Source organism: Mytilus californianus, unplaced genomic scaffold (assembly GCF_021869535.1).
Source record: "Mytilus californianus isolate M0D057914Y unplaced genomic scaffold, xbMytCali1.0.p SCAF_9, whole genome shotgun sequence".
Taxonomy (NCBI): domain Eukaryota; kingdom Metazoa; phylum Mollusca; class Bivalvia; order Mytilida; family Mytilidae; genus Mytilus; species Mytilus californianus.
This window is the reverse complement of record NW_026262745.1, coordinates 26,401,238-26,422,120: the sequence shown is the minus strand read 5'-3', so window position 1 is coordinate 26,422,120 and position 20,883 is coordinate 26,401,238. Positions and strand designations below refer to the sequence as shown.

Sequence of the window (20,883 nt, the reverse complement as noted above, 5' to 3'; positions counted from 1 at the left end):
GACTCTACACTGTATACTCGTCTGCTCAACCTACCCTGCCTTCTTTCCTGAATACCATGTTCATTTATACGGTGCAGACTTTCCCGTAACCTGTATCTCTGAACCTAAAATTAGAGGAATAATATATCAAATATAAAGTAAAAAGAGGGGATTTTCAAGGGAGTTTGAAAGATTGAAAAAAATTATCCTGAGTTGCCAATGTAAGAGCGATTTCTTAAGTTCATAAGTCCATTAACAAAGACAACACACAAAAAAGCTAAAACAAAATGGTGATTGTTGTCATGGAAACTAGGTAAAAAAAGTGAGAAAATTAAAAGTGCTCAGAATTGGATGGAACTTTACAGAAAAGTTGTCTGACATGCGTCAAATTGGTTTCTGGTCTTGGAATTTTCAAAATGGTGACCATTGCCACGAAAACGATAAAAAGTTAGGAAAATCAAAAATGCTCCAAACTTGATGACATTTAACATAAATCTTGCAAATTCGATCACCAATGACTTTATAATGCCATGAATCTGATATTGGGATCATTTGGGTGACTTCTGTGTTCGCATCCAAACACAATCATTACTTGTTCGCAGCATCAAAATCTACATAGAAAATTACAGTAACACATTGCTTAGGCTAAGGATGACAATCATGACACCTTCAAAGCGACAAAAGATTGAGCAAGAACATATTGACTTCTATTTCACTATTCTACCAAACAGAAAGTAATACTCTATAGACTATTATACTCTCATGAAAAAAAGTTCCACAGCAATATTATTTATCTACGAAAACATGTTTAACCCCAAACACCCCAGCCTTTTTAAAATAACATAGATGAATAATGATCCCCAGTCAGTATAAGCTCTAGATATATGTAAAGTCTAAGGTTGACTCTGATTTTTGCCTTAAACAAAAATTCTGGGTGTATCCGGATTGAAAACAATAATCTTCTTGTCCATTGTTTTTGCTACTAGACACGAAAATTTCTGACAGTATTATTTAGCATTAAATAAACATGATGAATAAAAACGGGAATATTTTTTTGGGGCAGGGGTTTGCATGTCCGAACGGAATGTCTGTTTCGCCGAACTGACATATTAAATACTTTTTTCAAGACCAGACTGCAACCTGTCTGCTGGGTGTGGCCTTCATGTCTCTATTTGTCGACCGTCATTCATAAATTCGTTGTCATTTCAGACTCATTCGTAGACTTTGGTTGATTTGGAACCCCTCACTTCTCTTAATTCTGTTGGGTGAAACATATCAACCAAATATTTGACTTAAAATTGCATGTTTGTCTTTTGTTTACAACAAGAAATCTGTCAGGTTATGATAACTTAGCCTACAACAAAACGGCGAGAATTTTCCATGACTATTTTTTACTGACAAGTCCCACATCACATTTATCAGTTCACAGCTATGGATCCATACTATCATTTTATGATAGACATCAATAGAGAGAATACAGCATCGAAAATGTCCAAGCCTTACACTTTACAGCAACTACAAAATATAAATGCCCAATGCCAGAAACCGTTTTTAAAAAGTGCATATTACACTTATTTTATGTTTTTAAAATACTTTTTATCTCCAAAAAGGTCCAAAAATTTTTTCGCCTCGCACCGCTCGGCGATCTTTAAAAATTTCGCCCCCCTTTCCAAAATCCTGGATCCGCCCCTGTTAATTAACAATTTACATTCCGGTTAATTGTTAAACAAATAATACTCATATACCATCCTTTGCTTCATAATACACAACATATAGTCCCTGGTTCCGTGCGGACTCGTGTGTGGACTTCAAAGATTAGTATATGCAAATCACTTAAAGCCAAACAAAAAAGTATGTGTGTTTACTGTCACATGCTGAAAAAAATAGGGTAGGTAGGTATAGGTTTTTTTTTAAAATTTTATTTATTTTTTTACATTGAGTCTATGGGAGCACATTGTGACTTTAACGGTGCTTAATCAAAAATGGTAAAAAAAACTTTAGGGTAGGGGATAAAAATTAGAGTAGGTAGGGGTACAGTAAATGCACATACTTTTTTTTTGGCCTTAGCTATAATCATCACATCCACTTTAATACTTTAGACCTTTTTCAGTCTGTCAGCGAAAGGTCATGGTTTACACATAAAAAGTCTCCAAATCTGCTTTCATTATTATTTATTTATTGCTATTGATGAGCTTATTTTAGGTGGTCGCCATTTTGTCTCTGTACTGTGTTTTATTGGTTCTGCCAGGGACTTCTATATAGTCCCTGGTTCCGCAGAAGGGGTTTTCCATTCATTTTAGTTTTTTTTTTGCAATGTCTTGGGAGTGTAATGACTCGATCTACCTTAAACTATGTATTATTTTAATAATCACTTGGATAATTTTAATGTATAGTTTGCATAACAACATCAAAATAGCTATTCAATTACCTTTAAACTCCGTTGCGACAAAAGCTGCATCAAGAGAACCTCTCCACAATTGGGGAATTCTTTGTTTATACTCAGTACTGTCGTATCTAAGTCATGATCGGAAACTAAGGAAAAGTTCTGTTTGCTCAAATTGTAAGCTCTCATGTGTCGGTAGAGCGTGCTTTCCGATAAATTGAACATTCCACTTATGTCTTTGATCTTAAAGTTTATCTCTAACAAAGATTTCAGTGTCTCCTTCGGATTGAAAAATTTGTCATTATGTTCCAATACAATGTCACTGTAATGGCAGCACATGATTCTCAACTCCATCATCTTAGCACGGCTACTAAGACCTAGTTCAAGGAAATCTTTCTGAGACAGTTTAGAAATAATGTCCGGAGTTATATTTTCTCTTTCAAAATTCTGCTTCAAATTATTCAAACCAGCTCTTTGGAGAATTTCATCCATTTTAAAAACCAAAACATCAACAACCCTTTGGAAAAATATGCCAACAAAATTGCCCGACTTCGTTTCAACTAGGAATATTTCGGTTTTACTTACCCGAAGTCTTGGATAATTTTAATGTATAGTTCCACCACCACATGATGAAAAAAGCACTGAATATAATCGATTAACCACTTAGTATAATATTTATTGAACCTAACAAAAACATTTTGACCACTGATCATAAAGTTGTTTGTACTGAACATAAAATTTATTTTACAGAACATAATGATCAGTCTACAGAACATAATATTTATTTCACTCAACATAATGATAACAGTACTGATTATAAAGTGTGTTTGACCACTGAATATTTCGGTTTCTGTAGTCAACATAATGAGAAATCTACATAATATAAAAATATGTTGACAGAAGATATTTTCAAAAGTACTGAATATAAAGACAAATCTACTCAATATAATAATTTACCTACTGAACATAAAGCCAAAACTGCTAAGTATATTGATTAAAGTGCTGAATATAATACCAGATCTGCACAATATAATGATTATTCTACTGATCATTATGATGTTACTGCTCAACATAATTGTTATACTACTGAACATAATGACAAGGGCACTCATAATCGAGAAAAAACCGCTGAAAATAATTAAATGATCACAGCATATACTAAAATGGAACAACGGAAGACAGCTATGGCGTTCCATAGTTTACATTTACAAATTATGACTTGGATGGAGAGTTGTCTCATCGGCACTCATACCACATCTTCTTATATCTATATACAACGTAAACCAGACGTTTCTCAGACTGTTTTCTTTTTTTAATAAATCCTTTGCCGCGCGTTGTGTACTGATTGATAACTCAGTCTGGGATAACAAGATTTATTTCAGTACCAGTTGTAATTAGGTTTGAGCAAACTTCCAGTAATTGCAAATACTCATATGTCGGTGCTTTGTGTCTATTGTCTTAATGTTAGTTTTTTTGTGTGTCTCGTACCGATCTTTTGAGTTAATTTGCTGATTTGTGCAGGTTGTTATTTTATTGTACTGTTACACCACTGTCCCAGCTTCGGGATGGGTTGCTCACAAACATGTTGTTGTACTGTTACACCGCTGTCCCAGATTAGGGGGAGGATTGGGATCCCGCTAACCTGTTTAACCCCGCCACATTCTGTATGTATGTGCTTGTCCCAAGTCAGGAGCCTGTAATTCAGTGGTTGCCGTTTGTTGCTTTGTTATACATATTTGTGTTTCGTTCATTTTTTTGTACATTAATTCGGCCGTTAGTTTTCTCGATTGAATTGTTTTACATTTTTGATTTCGGGGCCTTTTATAGCTGACTATGCGGTGTAGGCTTTGCTTATTGTCGGAGGCCGTACGGTGACTTATAGCTGTTGATTTCTGTGTCATTTGATCTCTTGTGGAGAGTTGTCTCATCTGCAATCATACCACATCTTCGTTTTTATATCCACCCTGCCATATTCTTTATTTGCCTGTCCCAGGGATGGAGCCTGTAGTTTAGTGGTTGTCGTTGGTTCCTGTCTCGACTCATATTTGATATTTTGTAAATTGTTTTGTTATGTATAATTAGGCTGTTAGTTTTTTCGTTTGAATTATTCACACTTTTCATGTCGGGCCTTTTATAGACGACTTTACAGTATCAGGTTTTTGTCATTGTTGAAGGCCTTACGATTGTCTACAAAAAGCATTTGTCTACATGACGGCAAAAAGCTCTACAGAGCTTATGTTTGTAGTATTTCATGTAACCCGACTTAAAATGAATTTTTCTTATCTTATCTTATCTTATCTATAATTGCTTACATCCACTTCATATTTGAACTCCGGTGGATAGTTGCCTTAATTATTAGCAATCATATTCCATCTCTTCATTTTTATATTATATACGTGACTTCTAAACTCGTGTTTTCCTGAACAAGCATGAAATAATTTTCACTGGGCGTTAAAATTAGCAACAAACAATCAATCAATTTAAACTTGTGTTAAATAAGAGGAAAACCATTTGATATTTATTTATTTGTTGGGGTGGGGGACAGAAGGATTTCATATATGAATATGGTTGCCTGGTAAGAGCTGAAAAATAGGCATGATTAGCGACAGATTGAAATGAATAATAATGCCCTCTCTTCCCATCCCCATCCTTCATCTATAAAATTAAACTGACCACCACGGAATAGCCCAATAGTGTTGAAAGTAGCGTTAAACACCAATCAATCAAAATCCCTTCCCTAGAATATCAAATAATCATCCCTTAACTGTTATTGTTCGTGTAGTTCTTATATTTTTCCAGCTTATCGTCCTACAGGGATGTCCTACTAAGGCTGTCATACCATAAAAACGTTTATAAAACAGCTCACATTCTAATATATCTGCATTCATAAATTTATTAATTTCATTTAGACTAAACGACGCCATGTTTGTCATGTGCCTCTGCCGTCAACCTATCAAAAAAGAAGAGGTGGAAGAGAGCCAGAAGATCTTCCCAATGCAAAAAAAAACAGAAATGGACTTCTTCTGGCTCACTTCCGAAGAACAAAAAAAAAAAAAAAAACGCGCCCCATTGATATGTTTTAAAAACGCCTTGCCCCTACCCTTTTTTCCAAAAAAATGGCATTTTCAAATATATAAACATATATATAATCATCAAAATTAAAATGCTATTGTATTTTTAGAAGACCTTCTTTATTACATGACCTGGGACTAATGACATCTATCTATAAGTCTTAGCATACATTAATTATTATAATATGAATATGTTTCTTGTTTTAATAACCACATATGATGCTATGCATGAGTCACCATTTATCAGGACATGAATTGGGTTTACATAGAGAGGATAAGGGACGACATCAGAAAATCAATGAAGGATAAAAAACTTAATTCAAATAGTTTTTCGGGGGGGGGGGGGGGTCAAAATTGCTGCAAGTTTTGTTTAATTAACATCGATTTTATATATATCCTTATTGGTCAATCAATTATTCCCAAATTAAGTTAAAAGGGGGGGGGAGGGTAGGGGGTCAGTGAAAAAAACTATATGAAATAAGTTTTTTTATCCTACATTGAACTTTTGATGTCGTCCCTAATGTGCAAAAAAATAGATAAATGGCGGGACCAAACCTATAGATAACATAATAAAGAAATGATGAAATATACAGAATACGTTGATTGACTTTTGGTTGCCTTATGTCCAGTGGCAAATATGTCACGCATGTTTAGGACAAATATAATAGAGATCAAAGGATAGAGAATAGAGTGAAATGGTAAAAACTAAAAGATATAGAATTATAGAAACGATCTTTGATCTTAAACCCCTACCCTCACACACACACCATAACCATTACTGCCAATACTCGCATATATACATCTCTATACAAATATCTAAATTTGAACCTACTCCCCCTGGTTCCAATTTATCCTTAATTGTCTTTATTAAAGAATTAGTTCCGGAGTATAACAGCTTATGTCTCTACTTGTGGGCTTCTGGTTCTGCTGTCGTAATTAGGTGATTTTTTTTCTACATGTAGTAAAAAAGAGGGGGCTTAGTTCAAATAATTGTAACGTCCTGGATGCTTTTTATTCTTTTTTCATGTGTACTACCTGCAACGTCTCTGAGGATCAAGAAAAGTAAAAAATGATATAGCACTAAAGAACGTCATGATTACATGTATCTGGACTTAGAAGGGGGAGGGGGGCTAGCTATGTATTTTTTTTTATTTCAATGTGTAGACTGTAGGAGAGTTTCTTCAGAAAAGGTTTTCATTGGAGGTGTTTTTGCCATGCACGCAGGCATCTGTTTCTATCCATGAACAAGTTGTGTGTCAAATTAATTATTATTACTTGTCACTCGCATTTTTTGCTCGGCCTGGCCATTATTGGCATTAACAGCCAGTGCACGAACTCGCACGAACGTTAAATTTAGTTAGAGGGGCGATATTATGACGCGTTTTTTAATTCTTGGTCACTCAAGTTTAGAAAGAAAGGGGAGAAATCCGAACAATTACCGACCAATCACAAACGTTGTTGCAAATTTGACCTTATGACGTCAAAGAATTTCCCATAATGCAATTATTGCATATAAATAAAAACTACTATACCAATTGAATAAAAAATATTGCATTCAAATGACATTTTATACCAGTTGAATAAAAAATATTGCATTTGAACGAAAATTATACCATTTGAATGAAAAATTATACCATTTGAATGAAAAATGATACCATTTGAATGAAAAATTATACCATCTGAATAAAAAATATTGCATTTGAACGAAAATTATACCATTTGAATGAAAAATTATACCATTTGAATGAAAAATTATACCATCTGAATAAAAAATATTACATTTGAACGAAAATTATACCAATTGAATGCAAAATTATACCATTTGAATGAAAAATTATACCATTTGAATGAAAAATTATACCATCTGAATGAAAAATTATACCATTTGAATGAAAAATTATACCATCTGAATAAAAAATATTGCATTTGAACGAAAATTATACCATTTGAATGAAAAATTATACCATTTGATTGAAAAATTATACCATCTGAATAAAAAATATTGCATTTAAATGAAAAAATATACCATTCAAATAAAAAAATATTGCATTTAAATGAAGAAATATACCAATTAAATAAGAAATATTGCATTTAAATGAAAAATATCAAATTTTTGCAACCAATACCATGCCATAGTCTACCAGAGTTAAAATAAAGTGATAGTAGTTCATATTTTGTTATCCCAGGGCCTTTTATAGCTTAATAAACAGTATGGGTTAAGATCATTGTAGAAGACCGTATCGTGACCAGTAGAGGTTTACATCCTTGACCATTAATCTTTTATTAGTTGATAGTTGTAACATTGGCAATCATACCACATCTCGTTTTGTTCATTGTTTATTATTTACTTGAAAAAAATACTTCTTTTAACATTTCGTATCGTAAAATCCTAAACTAATACAGACCATGGCAGGCAACAGTACACAAATCATTCAATAGTTAATTTGGGAATTGAATATTTATTCTTAAACGTGATTATTTCTTAAGTTGACCATTTACAAGAACTACAGATTGCAATGGTTCCCCAATGTTTTCTGAACTGGTTACACATGGCCAGCTGAGGTCACAAACTAACATATAGATTGTATTGGGATGATAATTAGTTTTCGAAGAAATGTATATACAGGAAATGAGGACGCAATGATGTTATGTATTGGCTGTCTATTGTCTTAACAATGTTTCTATGAAATACAACCTTGTTGATGAAGACATCGGAGCTTAAATATTTGACTATGGCGGCAAAAAAATCATGCAATGTCGTTAATTAAGTTATTGAACTTTAATTGCATGAAACAAACTTTGTATCAAATTTTTTTAACTCATTTGATGTAATTGAAAATCCTTGTTTTGCAAAAGAGCGGCTTATATCTGCCAAAAAAGTTTCAGAACTTTTTTTTCTATTTTGGAGAGAAAAATAATTAAAGAGTTTTCAATCTTTTTATTTCAAGAGATAAGTATTATGATGAAAACTTTATTAAAGATTTATTGTTTATGTGAATACTTTTTTACAAATTTATTGTTTATGTGATTTCTATAAGAAAACATATGCTACATGTTACATTAGACTTGAGTGCCTCTTGAGCAGAATTGGAATATTTTATTTTAAAACAACATTTTACTTTATAGTATCGGATTAGAGAGGTTAATTAGGTGTCACATGACAACTGAACTGATATAGAGAAAACACATTGACAGAAGATACCAAAGGGACAATCAGAAATCAAAGTCGAAGAAAAACCGATAATACCATGGCAACAAACGAAAACTACGAAAAGACAAACAACACCCTACAAAAAACTAATAAGCATTGACTGAACAACTGCAATGATAGAGCGAATTAACATGTGACTGGACAACTGAAATGATAGAGCGAATTAACATGTGACTGAACAACTAATATGATGGAGAGAATTAACATATGACTGAACAACTGAAATCGAGGGAATTAACATGACTTGTGACTGAACTGAACTGAAGGAGAGTCTCAGAATTAACATGTGACTGAACTGAACTGAAAGACAGAATTAACATGTGACTGAACTGAACTGAAAGACAGAATTAACATGTGACTGGAAAACTGAAATTATATATGATTACATATCAAATTTAAACGACATAAAACGACAAAATAAAAATGAGGTCACCAATAACCGTACATAAAACAATGTTCCCGTTTGAATGGTTTTACACTAGTAATTTTTGGGGCCCTTTATAGCTAGCTGTTCGGTGTGAGCCAAGGCTCCGTGTTGAAGGCCGTACTTTGATCTATATTGGTTTACTTTTATAAATTTTGACTTGGATGAAGAGTTGTCTCGTTGGCACTCATACCACATCTTCTTATATCTAGTCTCATGTAAAAAGCTAATTCAAAGACACTATTGAAGATTTAGGATATAACAACCCTGGTTTATGATGAAGACGAAGAAACCATATTAGGTTACATTGCAATTCTTCTGGCTAAGACACGTTAGTATAAATCATGAAGTCCTACTGGGCATTCTAGAAAGGGATTGTTTTTAATTAGAATCAACACTGAGATCAAAATCACGTTTTCTTTAAATACAAATTTTTCCTTTTTTATTTTATCAGTCAGACATCGTGACAGAAAAGATCATCCATATAAATGACCTTTTGAAGTAGCAGAGTCTGCGTCTTTGTCTCAGATATATTTCGTTTTCATAGCAACGAACTATACCGATGAAGTACATTGTTACAACGTTTTTACTAAATTTTGAATTGTAGGCTATCCGAAACCAAAGTAAATTAATTTTTTGTTATAGACAAGACTATTTATTTGCGATAATATTTTTTTTAGATGTGTTTGTTTATTATCGCAAATGGAAAGTCAGACATCATTATCTATATATTGAATTTTGTGTTACATATTGGCAATAGGGCTTAAAACTGCAAAAACTTCCAAAATAACCGCATATTGAGATCTTGTCACTAATATTCAAATATGAGCCAAGGTTTAGCAAAACATGTTTTCGTGAAAATATGTTAATGAATGTTCAACATATCGTTTGGATAATCTATTTTTTTAATCGCATCAGTGGTGTTGTGGTAGTGTGATTGCCTCGAGTGCGGAATGTATTGGTTTCGATCTCTTGTCGGCTCTTATATTGTTCTTTCGTAAATATTTTATGTTGTGTTTATCAATTTCCCTGGCGTGGGAACAGAATTTTAAACTGGCGATTTATTTTTGTTGAAATCTTCTTTCCTTGAAAACGTCTTTATGAATCAAACATAATATACCAAATATATTGACAGATATAAAATAAGGATCTATGGTATGATTGCAAATGAGACAACTATCAAACAGGGTCAAAATGATGCGAATTCAAGCAACTATAGGTTACCGTACAGCTTTCAACGATAATCAAATTCCATACCATATCGACAGCTATAAATGCCCCGATAGGACAAAATGTGAAACGATTCAAACGAAAAAAACTTGAAATCATCGTCGTGATTAATTACAAAACATTAAACGATTTACTTTCAATAGAAACGCTCAAAGTAGAATATCTGAAAGCAAAGGAACAGACAAGTGAAGAACCATATGACGAAAAATGACCTAAAATAATAGCCAAATTCATCTAAGGTAAACTTTGCCTGAGAAATTTTCAAACCTTATTGAAAGTTACAAGTAATTTATGGTAATGAAATCCCTGACTTAATAATATACTAGTGATTCATAGATTACTTTCATTGAATTCTAAAGCATCACTACATACATACACGAGCAAAGCAAACAAGTTGTGAAATATTCACACCGTAAGTAAATGTTAAATAAACATCACTGCCCAAAAATGGAAAATTAACAATAGGGAACTAAAAATCGATTTACCAACACATAAAATGTGGTAACCAAATAACCAATAGACGTCCCCCTGCAATGAACATATCCAATTGTCACCATAAAAATGTTTTGATTCGCAAATTTTTAAATGAGTGTCCTGCTGATCCTTTTTCTGTTTGTTATTGTTATAGACCATTGTTTTGTTTCTCTTTCTGAGTTTTATTTTCGTTTGTCATCACGTTTAACAGCAAGTCTTTTTACTGTTGGTATTTCAACCGTTTTAACAACACATTTATATATGGTCTTAATTGAATCCGTTTTATCAATGAGTGTTATGACACATTTGGTTAATATGGTAAATCTAGATCTGTTGTAATTTCCGTCACATTTGTATGCAACTTGTCAAGAATTGGAGCAATTTAAGGCTTGTTATATTATGGTATAAATATACTGTTAATGAATCATTTACATAATTATATACCACCGTTTAAGCGATTACAATTACTGAGAGCCTGATATATTGAATAAACATTCAAACCTATCAAAAGTAGATTGATTTCATTGATAAATGAACACATTGCTTTGGTCTTGAAACTTTAGTGCAGGAATGTCACGTCTGATGTCCCCACGACATCAAAAACATGTCGAAATTTACGTATTTGACCTAAAATGACCATTGTAATCATACTTTTTGGTCAAAATATATACGAGCAACTGCTTTACCAAAAAGACATTTTTACACACATCACCATCTTTGTTAAATATATTTTGTACCAAAAGAATTTTTTAGTAAAGCTGTTACTCATATTTAAATATTAACGATAAGACATCAGGATGAGGCTACTTTGGCAGATCAATATGTAAGACAAATTTTATGAATATAGATACTGATGTCTAATAGACTAATGTCATATGAATATCATAAGAATGTTATTTGGTAGATTATAATGTTTTTTTTTAATTCGAAGGGCCAAAAAGTGGCCTAATCACACCTCCTCTATCAAATTGACGTTACTCTTATTCAATGCAACATTTGTTTTAAATTATTATCTAAATTTTCAAAGAAATTATACCATTTATGAAAAATAGATCGACTTGATGGTATTGTTCCATTAGATCCTTTCTACGAAGTGCACATTTATTGGTTTCTACCAAGTACACTTACAAATGCAGAGACGTCTCATATTTTGATGAGTTTACTGTAATAACTTGTTATTGTTTTTTGTCGAGAAGTCTTTCTTAATGTTATTGACTATATGATAATTAAGTAATCATGACAGATATGTGATGGGCACTCGTTACTTTATTTACAACTTCTCAAGACTAAGGGCCCTTTAAAGCTTGGCATTTTGTATAGATACAAGATTCTTATCAACTGTGTTAGACCATATGTTGACCTTTGGAGGTCATGTTGGGAATCGCTAGGATGCTGTCTTATTGATGTTTGTCTCCTTTAAGTCATATCACGGAATTATAGACGATACAATATTTACATGGTCATATTATTCTGCTCGTCATGTCTAGAAATATGCTAACCCGAATAATTCAGTCGCTTAGTTGTTACATTAGCCTCTTAAATAGAAGATATCGGTTATCTGAAATATCTGGGTTAGAAGTATGCATACATTGTAGCATAGATGTATAAACCCACATCTATGATTGTAGTAATCCATTATCTCTACGAAGATTTTATGTGTACAGGACCTGGCAACAATTTCAATGATATACACCCAATATAACACCTGGATACATGTAACACATAGACAAAAGTCGAATAAAAGAGAGGATATTCAAACTCATAAGTCGAAAACAAACTTGCAATGCCTTGACAAAAAACGAAAAACGACAAAACTAAAGACAAACAACAGTACGCAGAACACAAAATAGAATACTAAAGACTGAGTAACAGAAAATAGAAAACTAAAGACTGAGTAACACAAAATAGAATACAAAAGACTGAGTAACACAAAATAGAATACTAAAGACTGAGTAACACAAAATAGAAAACTAAAGACTGAGTAACACAAAATAGAAAACTAAAGACTGAGTAACACAAAATCAATCAAAAGCCGGGAGTGATCACATGTGCTTCTGAGCACTTAACTATTAATACGAGTAGTTGTCTAGGGTAATCTATAGAGGTTATTGTTTCAATAAACAGTTTTGAAAATCAAACTTTTTAAGAAATTACAATGTCCAATGGATGGAAATCACTTTATTTTAAATTATGTACAAAGGCAGCATTCACAGTACAGCAGTACATTGTATAAACATAAACTATAAAACGTACAGTAAAACGATAAAGAAGCTACTAACAACTCGTCACTCCAAAGTATCAAACATTCTCAGTCAGATGTCCCACACATATTGTGAAGAAAAATTCTTCACACAATTTATTATCAACAATAACATACAATTCTTAGTTTGTTAAGAATACAATGTTCATAGCATATATGGTAGATACAAAAGATGAAATCACAGAAAACACTATATATATAGAAACACGTTGAATTACAACCAATCAACACTTGAAATTATAATCACTCTTTCAACTGAAGTCGTCAAAAGACATGACAACTTTATATTTACGGTCATCTTATATCAATCTTTTTCATACGAATATGTAAATAAACATTCAAATGGCAAAATAAATCAAACAAACATTAAGTACACATACAGTTATATAATGTGGAATGTTAGATAGTTTGATTAAAATTCAGTCACTGTTGAATAATTCAATTGATTAATAGATTGAAAATCACCTAATGATGGAAATTGTAATTTCATCTCTTTAGAAAACCATGCTAAAGAGTTGAAAGAGGATTATATAAAAAAAATTATATAAGTAGATAAGTTTATTACGGAAGTCAATATCATCACTACACGCATGCGTCTAGGAATCACATTAACCAATCAACTACAAGAGGAGTGAGAACAAAGGACAGGGTAATTCCTTCTGTGCTTGGGGAGCTAGCTAAATTCATCGTTAAAATGACACAATGACATGCACGTAGACGTGCGTGATATGAAACAATCTTTGATTATAGCAAATTTGTTTTGGCTTTAAATAAAAACTTATTTTTTGCATTAACATGAAATTCTGAAAGCAGCTATTCCCTGATTCCTAATGATATTTTAGATATGTTCCCTGAAAATGTTTTAGTATATATACTTGTTCCAGTTATTGCTAACTGGTCCTTGTCTGATAATGGTCGGACATGGTTAGAGGAATATGATACAAGGGCTAATATGGATCATAGAAATATAAATAATCTGTTTTAAAATATACTTTCACTAATGTCCGACATTGGTACTGATACGGGTCTTAACCTAATTTATACTGTAAACCCTAATACATGGTAAAATATGATATATCGCACAACTGGACTGGATATTTGGTGAACGAAGCAGTCATATGATCGATGATAATATAAACATATCAACATATGTGGTTAAGTAATTATTTTCCGATTTGATCAATCTATTTTGTGCTGACAATCTTATATATATATATATATATATACGAGGGAAGAACAAAAATTTGCTTCCGCAAATATATATATATATATATACATAATCACTCTAAATTTCAGCACAACAATGTTAAATCTGCAAATTTGCGGAAGCAAATTTTTGTTCTTTCCTCGCCGGGATTCGAACTCATGCTATTGAGATATCGAGACAACACCGCCTGCACTGTGTCCAGCGGTCTAGACCACTCAGCTTTCGGTGGCCTAGTGTTACCTTTCCTCGTCAGTAGAATCTAGAGTTGTAACACAATACATGATATATTAGGCCACACCAATTTGATTAATAGTTCTTTGGATTTTCCCGCTCCTTTTTTTTGGAGAAATTGACTTTTCAATAAATAAAAAAAATTACCGCTTACGCAAATTTTTGGGCCGCATGCCGCTCCAAATTTTGTTTCTCCTTGAAATTTTTTTCACATAGACGTTTTTCTTGTGCATATATTGCTCCGTTCGATTCAAACGCACGTGTGATAAATCGAATTGAAAATAAAAGGTCAAAAATCGGGATGCCAACATGTAGTTGTGTCAGCTCATTGTCGTGGACAAGTAGTTACTTAACACACAGTTATCCGAAATGCATCTTGTTTTATCTATGAAGACCTGTTCTAGGAGACAAATATTAAAAATCTGTCTTTAGATGACAACGATCACATCAATGTTCGTTAGAACCATCGTCATCCCGGATTATTGTTTCAACAGACATAGACCTGAATCTGAATAAGTACGTTGCAGGGCCAGGATAAGCATCAATGGCAACGCCAACGGAAGAGAGGCGCTGGAAAATTAGTCCAACGATGTGAGAGCAACCGAAGTGTTAAAGCTCTCAATTGTAATGGTACTCACAGATTGTTTGGTAGTCTATTCCAATAAAAAAATGTTTTTACAAAGAATGACGGTTTATATTGTTCAGATTTGCTATGTGGAATTTTGAAACACCGGCTGCTGTTTTGTACAAATTTATCTACAATGTTTAATGTTTTATAGACCTATCTATCTTGGATGAAATTAATATTAAATTCCCTTGAATTTAAAAAAAAATCACTGATTTATCTTATTTTGATGAAAGTCCATATCACCTTGTTGTGACAAGTATTTTAAGGGACTATTTTAATACATTGAGATCTACATGCATAGCAATATAAATATCTTACTCATGATGTTGAAATATTCACCTCACTCATTATGTTGATCCTTTGTATGGATAAATAGTTCAAAGTGGACATCAAGCAGCCAATAAACAATCATTACCATATATAGATATAATGAAAACAACTATATCAATAAATATTTAATATTCTGCAGGGGCATTTTTTTTGGTACATACATGTACATGTACACATATTTAAATTTTATTTGTTATTTTGATAAAATAAAGAGTTATGGACTGCAAGTCATCTTTACAATATTGAAAGATGTCAAAGTCCGCTTCTGGCTCCTTTTTAGCTCACCTGGCCCAGAGGGCCAAGTGAGCTTTTCTCATCACTTGGCGTCCGTCGTCCGTCGTCGTCGTCGTTAACTTTTATAAAAAAGTTCTCCTCTAAAACTACTGGGCTAAATTAAACCAAACTCGGCCTAAATCATCCTTCGGGTATCTTGTTTTAAAATGTATCCGATGACCCCGCCCATCAACCAAGATGGCCGCCATGGCTAAAAATAGAACATGGGGGTAAAATGCAGTTTGGCTTATATCTCAGAAATTTTAGATGCATCAAACAACCCGTTGTTGGGTTGCTGCCCCTGAATTGGTAATTTTAAGGAAATTTTGCAGATTTTGGTTATTATCTTGAATATTATAATAGATAGAGATAAACTGTTAACAGCAAAAATGTTAAGCAAAGTAAGCTCTACAAATAAGTCAACATGATCAAAATTGTCAATTGACCCTTTCAGGAGTAATTGCCCTTTAAAGTCAATTTTTAACAATTTTTCGTAAATTTTTGTAATCTTCTCCTCTGAAACTACTGAGACAAATTTAACCAAACTTGGCCATAATCATCATTAGGGTATCTAGTTTAAAAAATGTGTCCAATGACTCCGCCTGCCAACCAACATGGCCGACATGATTAAAAATAGAACATAGGGGTAAAATGCAGTTTTTGGTTTAGATCTCTGAAACTAAAGGTGTAGAGCAAATCTGACATGGGGTAAAAAATGTTCATCAGGTTTCGATCTATCTGCCCTGAAATTGTCAGACTAATCAGACAACCCGTTGTTGGGTAACTGCCCCTTAATTGGTAATTTTAAGGAAATTTTACAGTTTTTGGTTATATATTATTATAGATAGAGATAAACTGTAAACAGCAATAATGTTCAGCAAAGTACCATCTACAAATAAGTGTAATGACCAAAATTGTCAATTGACCCCTTAATGAGTTATTGTCCTTTATAGTAAATTTTTCGTAAATTTTTGTAATCTTTTACAAAAATCTTCTCCACTTAATCTACTGGGCCAAACAGAATTAAACTTAGCCACAATTTTCAATAGGGTATCTTGATTGAAAAATGTATCTGATGACCCTGTCATCCAACCAACATGGCCGCCATGGCTAAAAATAGATCAAAGGGGTTTACTATAGAAGTCTAAGGGAAAATTGTAAAAAAAAAACAATTTCAATTGGTCACAACTTGAAAACTAATTTAGATAATGATAAGGGATCTTCAGTAACTATTGTAAGACTACAATGGGATGACCTGCTTTTAATTTAACTACTGGGCCAAATCAAACCAAACTTGGCCTCAATCATTATTAGGGTATCTAATACTATTTATTATGATTTTAACCTTATTCTATATGATTTCCAAAAACACAGTAGATACAGGTGAGCGACACAGGCTCTTGAGAATCTAGTTATACATTTCTATCTTACATTATGCTCAATCGCCACTTAATTGTGCCCCTCTTCTTGCCGACTTGTTTCTTTATTATTATGAGGCTGACTTCATACAGGAACTTCTTAGGAAGAAAGATAAGAAGTTAGCAATATCCTTTAACTCTACATTCCGCTATATAGATGATGTTCTCTCACTAAATAATACAAAATTTGGTGACTATGTTGAACGAATCTATCCCATCGAACTAGAGATAAAGGATACTACAGATACAGTTAAGTCTGCCTCATATCTTGACTTACATCTAGAAATTGTAAATGAGGGTCGGTTGAAAACAAAACTTTACGACAAAAGAGATGATTTCAGCTTCCCAATTGTGAACTTTCCATTTCTATGTAGCAACATTCCAGCAGCGCCTGCATACGGAGTATATATCTCCCAATTGATACGATATTCCCGGGCTTGTGTTTCCTATCATGATTTCCTTGATAGAGGATTGCTGCTCACAAGGAAGCTATTAAACCAAGAGTTCCAAATGGTGAAGTTGAAATCATCCCTTCGTAAGTTTTACGGACGCCATCACGAGTTGGTTGACCGTTATGGAATAACCGTTTCACAGATGATATCGGATATGTTCCTTATGTCGTAACTACAATACCTTCCCTTTTCTCGAATGTGACTTACCGAATTAGACTATTTACCGGATTTGTAATAACATAAGCAACACGACGGGTGCCACATGTGGAGCAGGATATGCTTACCCTTCCGGAGCACCTGAGATCACCCCCAGTTTTTGGTGGGGTTCGTGTTGCTTAGTCTTTAGTTTTCTATGTTGTGTCATCTGTACTATTATTTGTCTGTTTGTCTTTTTATTTTTGGCCATGGCGTTGTCAGTTTGTTTTCGATCTATGAGTTTGACTGTTCCTCTAGTATCTTTCGTCCCTCTTTTAATCATGCGTATTCGGACTTTTATCGTATTCTTTTGAATTAATAGGATTGCATGTATGGCCGGTACTTGCATAGACCCATTTTGTTATCGTTATAATGCCTTAAAGAGATTCCCAATTTTTAGACACTTAACTTGTGTTACTTAAAACTATCTTCTAAACATATTTTACATGACTTATTAGACTAAGCTCACGACAGTTATGCATAATTTACATGAAGGTAATCATTATTTCAAATGTACCATAACATTTGTCGCTGAAAATCATAAAAATCAATGGTACAATGTCTTAAAAATGTAGATTAAATTACATCATTTAGAGAAATGTCAAACGAACAAATTCGACTTTAACAATAAAAACCACCATACTGTAACGACGGATTTCCTCCTTCTTTAACTGTTCTTTTTTGCTTATTACTTCGAGTTTTAATCATTCATTTTGACTTCTATGGAATTGTTTTGCTGTCAATACTTCAGGCGGGAACTCGGCTTTATAAATACTGTGTTGGAAGCAGGCCTATATTATAAACACATATCTAGAGCAATCCAGTCGGTATAACATGTTTATCAATTAAACCAAAATGGAATATTTTTTAAAGAATTAAAGATCTCAGTTTCATCTTAATTTGAAATATGAAGATAATTTTTGTACACCTCCCAATTACTGCGCCATAAATACAATATGAGATCAACAAATGGTCTCAAGTCTGCAAGCTTTTATGATGTGCTGTAACGTAATATGTACTCTCGAGGATATTAAACATATTCTACTAGCTTCACCATTATCTGATGAACAAAAATAGCTAGCTACAACTTCCATTATGTCATAAAAAGCTTTCTCTTTCTTTATGATTTACATGGTTCGGAGTACTGTTATTTTCCTGAAAATATATATAATGTACATGATGTCTAATATAGCTACTACTAGCAGTAATTGTTCGTAAGAGACATGATAAAATGTGATTATGAAAACCATTATGATCATGGGAAAACTACATTATATTTATGACTTCGATGCGTATATCTATTATCTTTCTATTTTTTTTATGATGGAAAGGTTTCCTTTGCCTTTTTAAATTTATGTTTATACCTGTAACTTTCAAACTGGTAAGATATCTCAGCCATTTGAAAAAGGTTTTATTTCCTATAAATTTGGCTTTCACAAATAAGCATGCTACTATCAAACCATCGGAAGATTTATTCGAAAAAAAACCAAACCGCAACACCGAGTTAAACAACCTTGTTTATTGGAAAGAGACAAAATAGGCGTTGTTAAGGTACTAATAAACGAACTGTATAGAAATAACTTAGTATTTGGATATTCTGTTTAAGTCATATTACTACTCGCCTATTCAAGTACATAGGTACATCCTTGGCTTTCATTTGTTTAGTTTGAGCGTGACTGATATATTTATTAAAGTTATAGAATGTACTAGCATAGTACACTTAATAATATTTTTTTCTCTTTTAATATATTAACCAACGTATTCTGTCTATAAAATATATTAACCAACGTATTCTGTCTATAAAATATATTATTCCACTGTTTAAACATATTGATAGTTTAATCAATATTTGATTGGTTGAGACTATCCCACGTGTCATTGAACAAATCTTCATATTCCATTCTGAGGATCATATTCCCCTCTGAAATGTCGGGATTACTTCTTGCGACGTTACGCGCGGTTAATGTACATAACGTTTTGAACTTCTTATTCTTCTTAAAATAGCGATAGCAAAAATCATTATCATGTGCAAATTTATTTTAGACGATAAAACAAAAAGACTTATAATTAAATTATGATCCTTACTGTTTACCAATGGGTATGTCGTGTTTAGTTTGACTTGCAAAAACAAGCGGATAAGAAAAAAATGTATGCATAATAATATTTAATGTATTGATAGTAAACAAAGCATAGGCAGTGGAATAAAACATTCATTTCCCTTTGCCTCGGGAGATATGAAGATTTGCTCACCCTCGAAAAATCATATTTCCCTCGGGCAGAGCCCTCGTGAAATATGAATATTCTTGGATGAACAAATCTTCATATCTCCCTCCGGCACGGGAAATAAATGTATATTAGCCAACGTATTCTGTCTATAAAATATATTAACCAACATATTCTATCTATAACGTATTCTGTCTATAAAATATATTAGCCAACGTATTCTGTCTATAAGGACTGTTATGTGCAAAATTTATAAAGAAGTGATTGGTTTAGTATATCTAGCAGTTTATATGGCTTTCAATTGACATAGTTAAGATTATCATACCAGTAGATGTGTACACTAGTGAGCCATTGGTCGTATCTCATTATTTCAAATCAATTAAATGAACGGTTTCATTTATAAAAATGCATACTTGAATATTAGCTTTTATTTTCTATCAAAAAACCAATTCATTAGTACAATTATGTGTTAATGCGAACTTGTATTTTTCTGAAATATTCACGTTAAGCTAACTTGTATATTTATAAGTACGTGTATACGTTTAGATGATAATAAGACGAACCCACAATCTGTCCCAAAGCTGAAACTAATGAAGGCAAATTTGTATTTTATTGCGGTCAGTCACATCAGAAGGAACGACAAATGACACTTGAGTAATGAATTGTCTGATTGTCTTTGTATATTGATTGTATGAAATACGACACTTCATTTGTTTTTCATTGTTTTGTCTTATTTACTCTATTGTTTAGTCTTATATCAGGAATTTAAGGTCAATTTTTCCTGTCGCCGTATCATATTAGTTGTTTATTGTTCATTTGTAAAGTCAATTACTAATGGGATATTGGTTCTATCTAAATGGGACAATATTTCCAGTAGGAATTTTCCCCATGTGT

The 20,883-nt window shown here is 32.7% G+C and overlaps 1 protein-coding gene across 2 annotated transcripts in view; it reads right to left on the bottom strand.

The window, feature by feature from the left end:
• Positions 1-12,935: 12,935 nt before the first annotated feature.
• Positions 12,936-20,883, bottom strand: part of LOC127715268 (glutamate receptor ionotropic, kainate 3-like) — a 65,168-nt gene continuing 57,220 nt past the window's right edge. For both annotated transcript variants that reach the window (XM_052221304.1, XM_052221305.1), the window contains one exon: positions 12,936-18,921. In XM_052221304.1, coding sequence (XP_052077264.1) covers positions 18,865-18,921 — 57 coding nt within the window. In that variant the 3' untranslated portion in view covers positions 12,936-18,864. The remainder of the gene's footprint in view (positions 18,922-20,883) is intronic.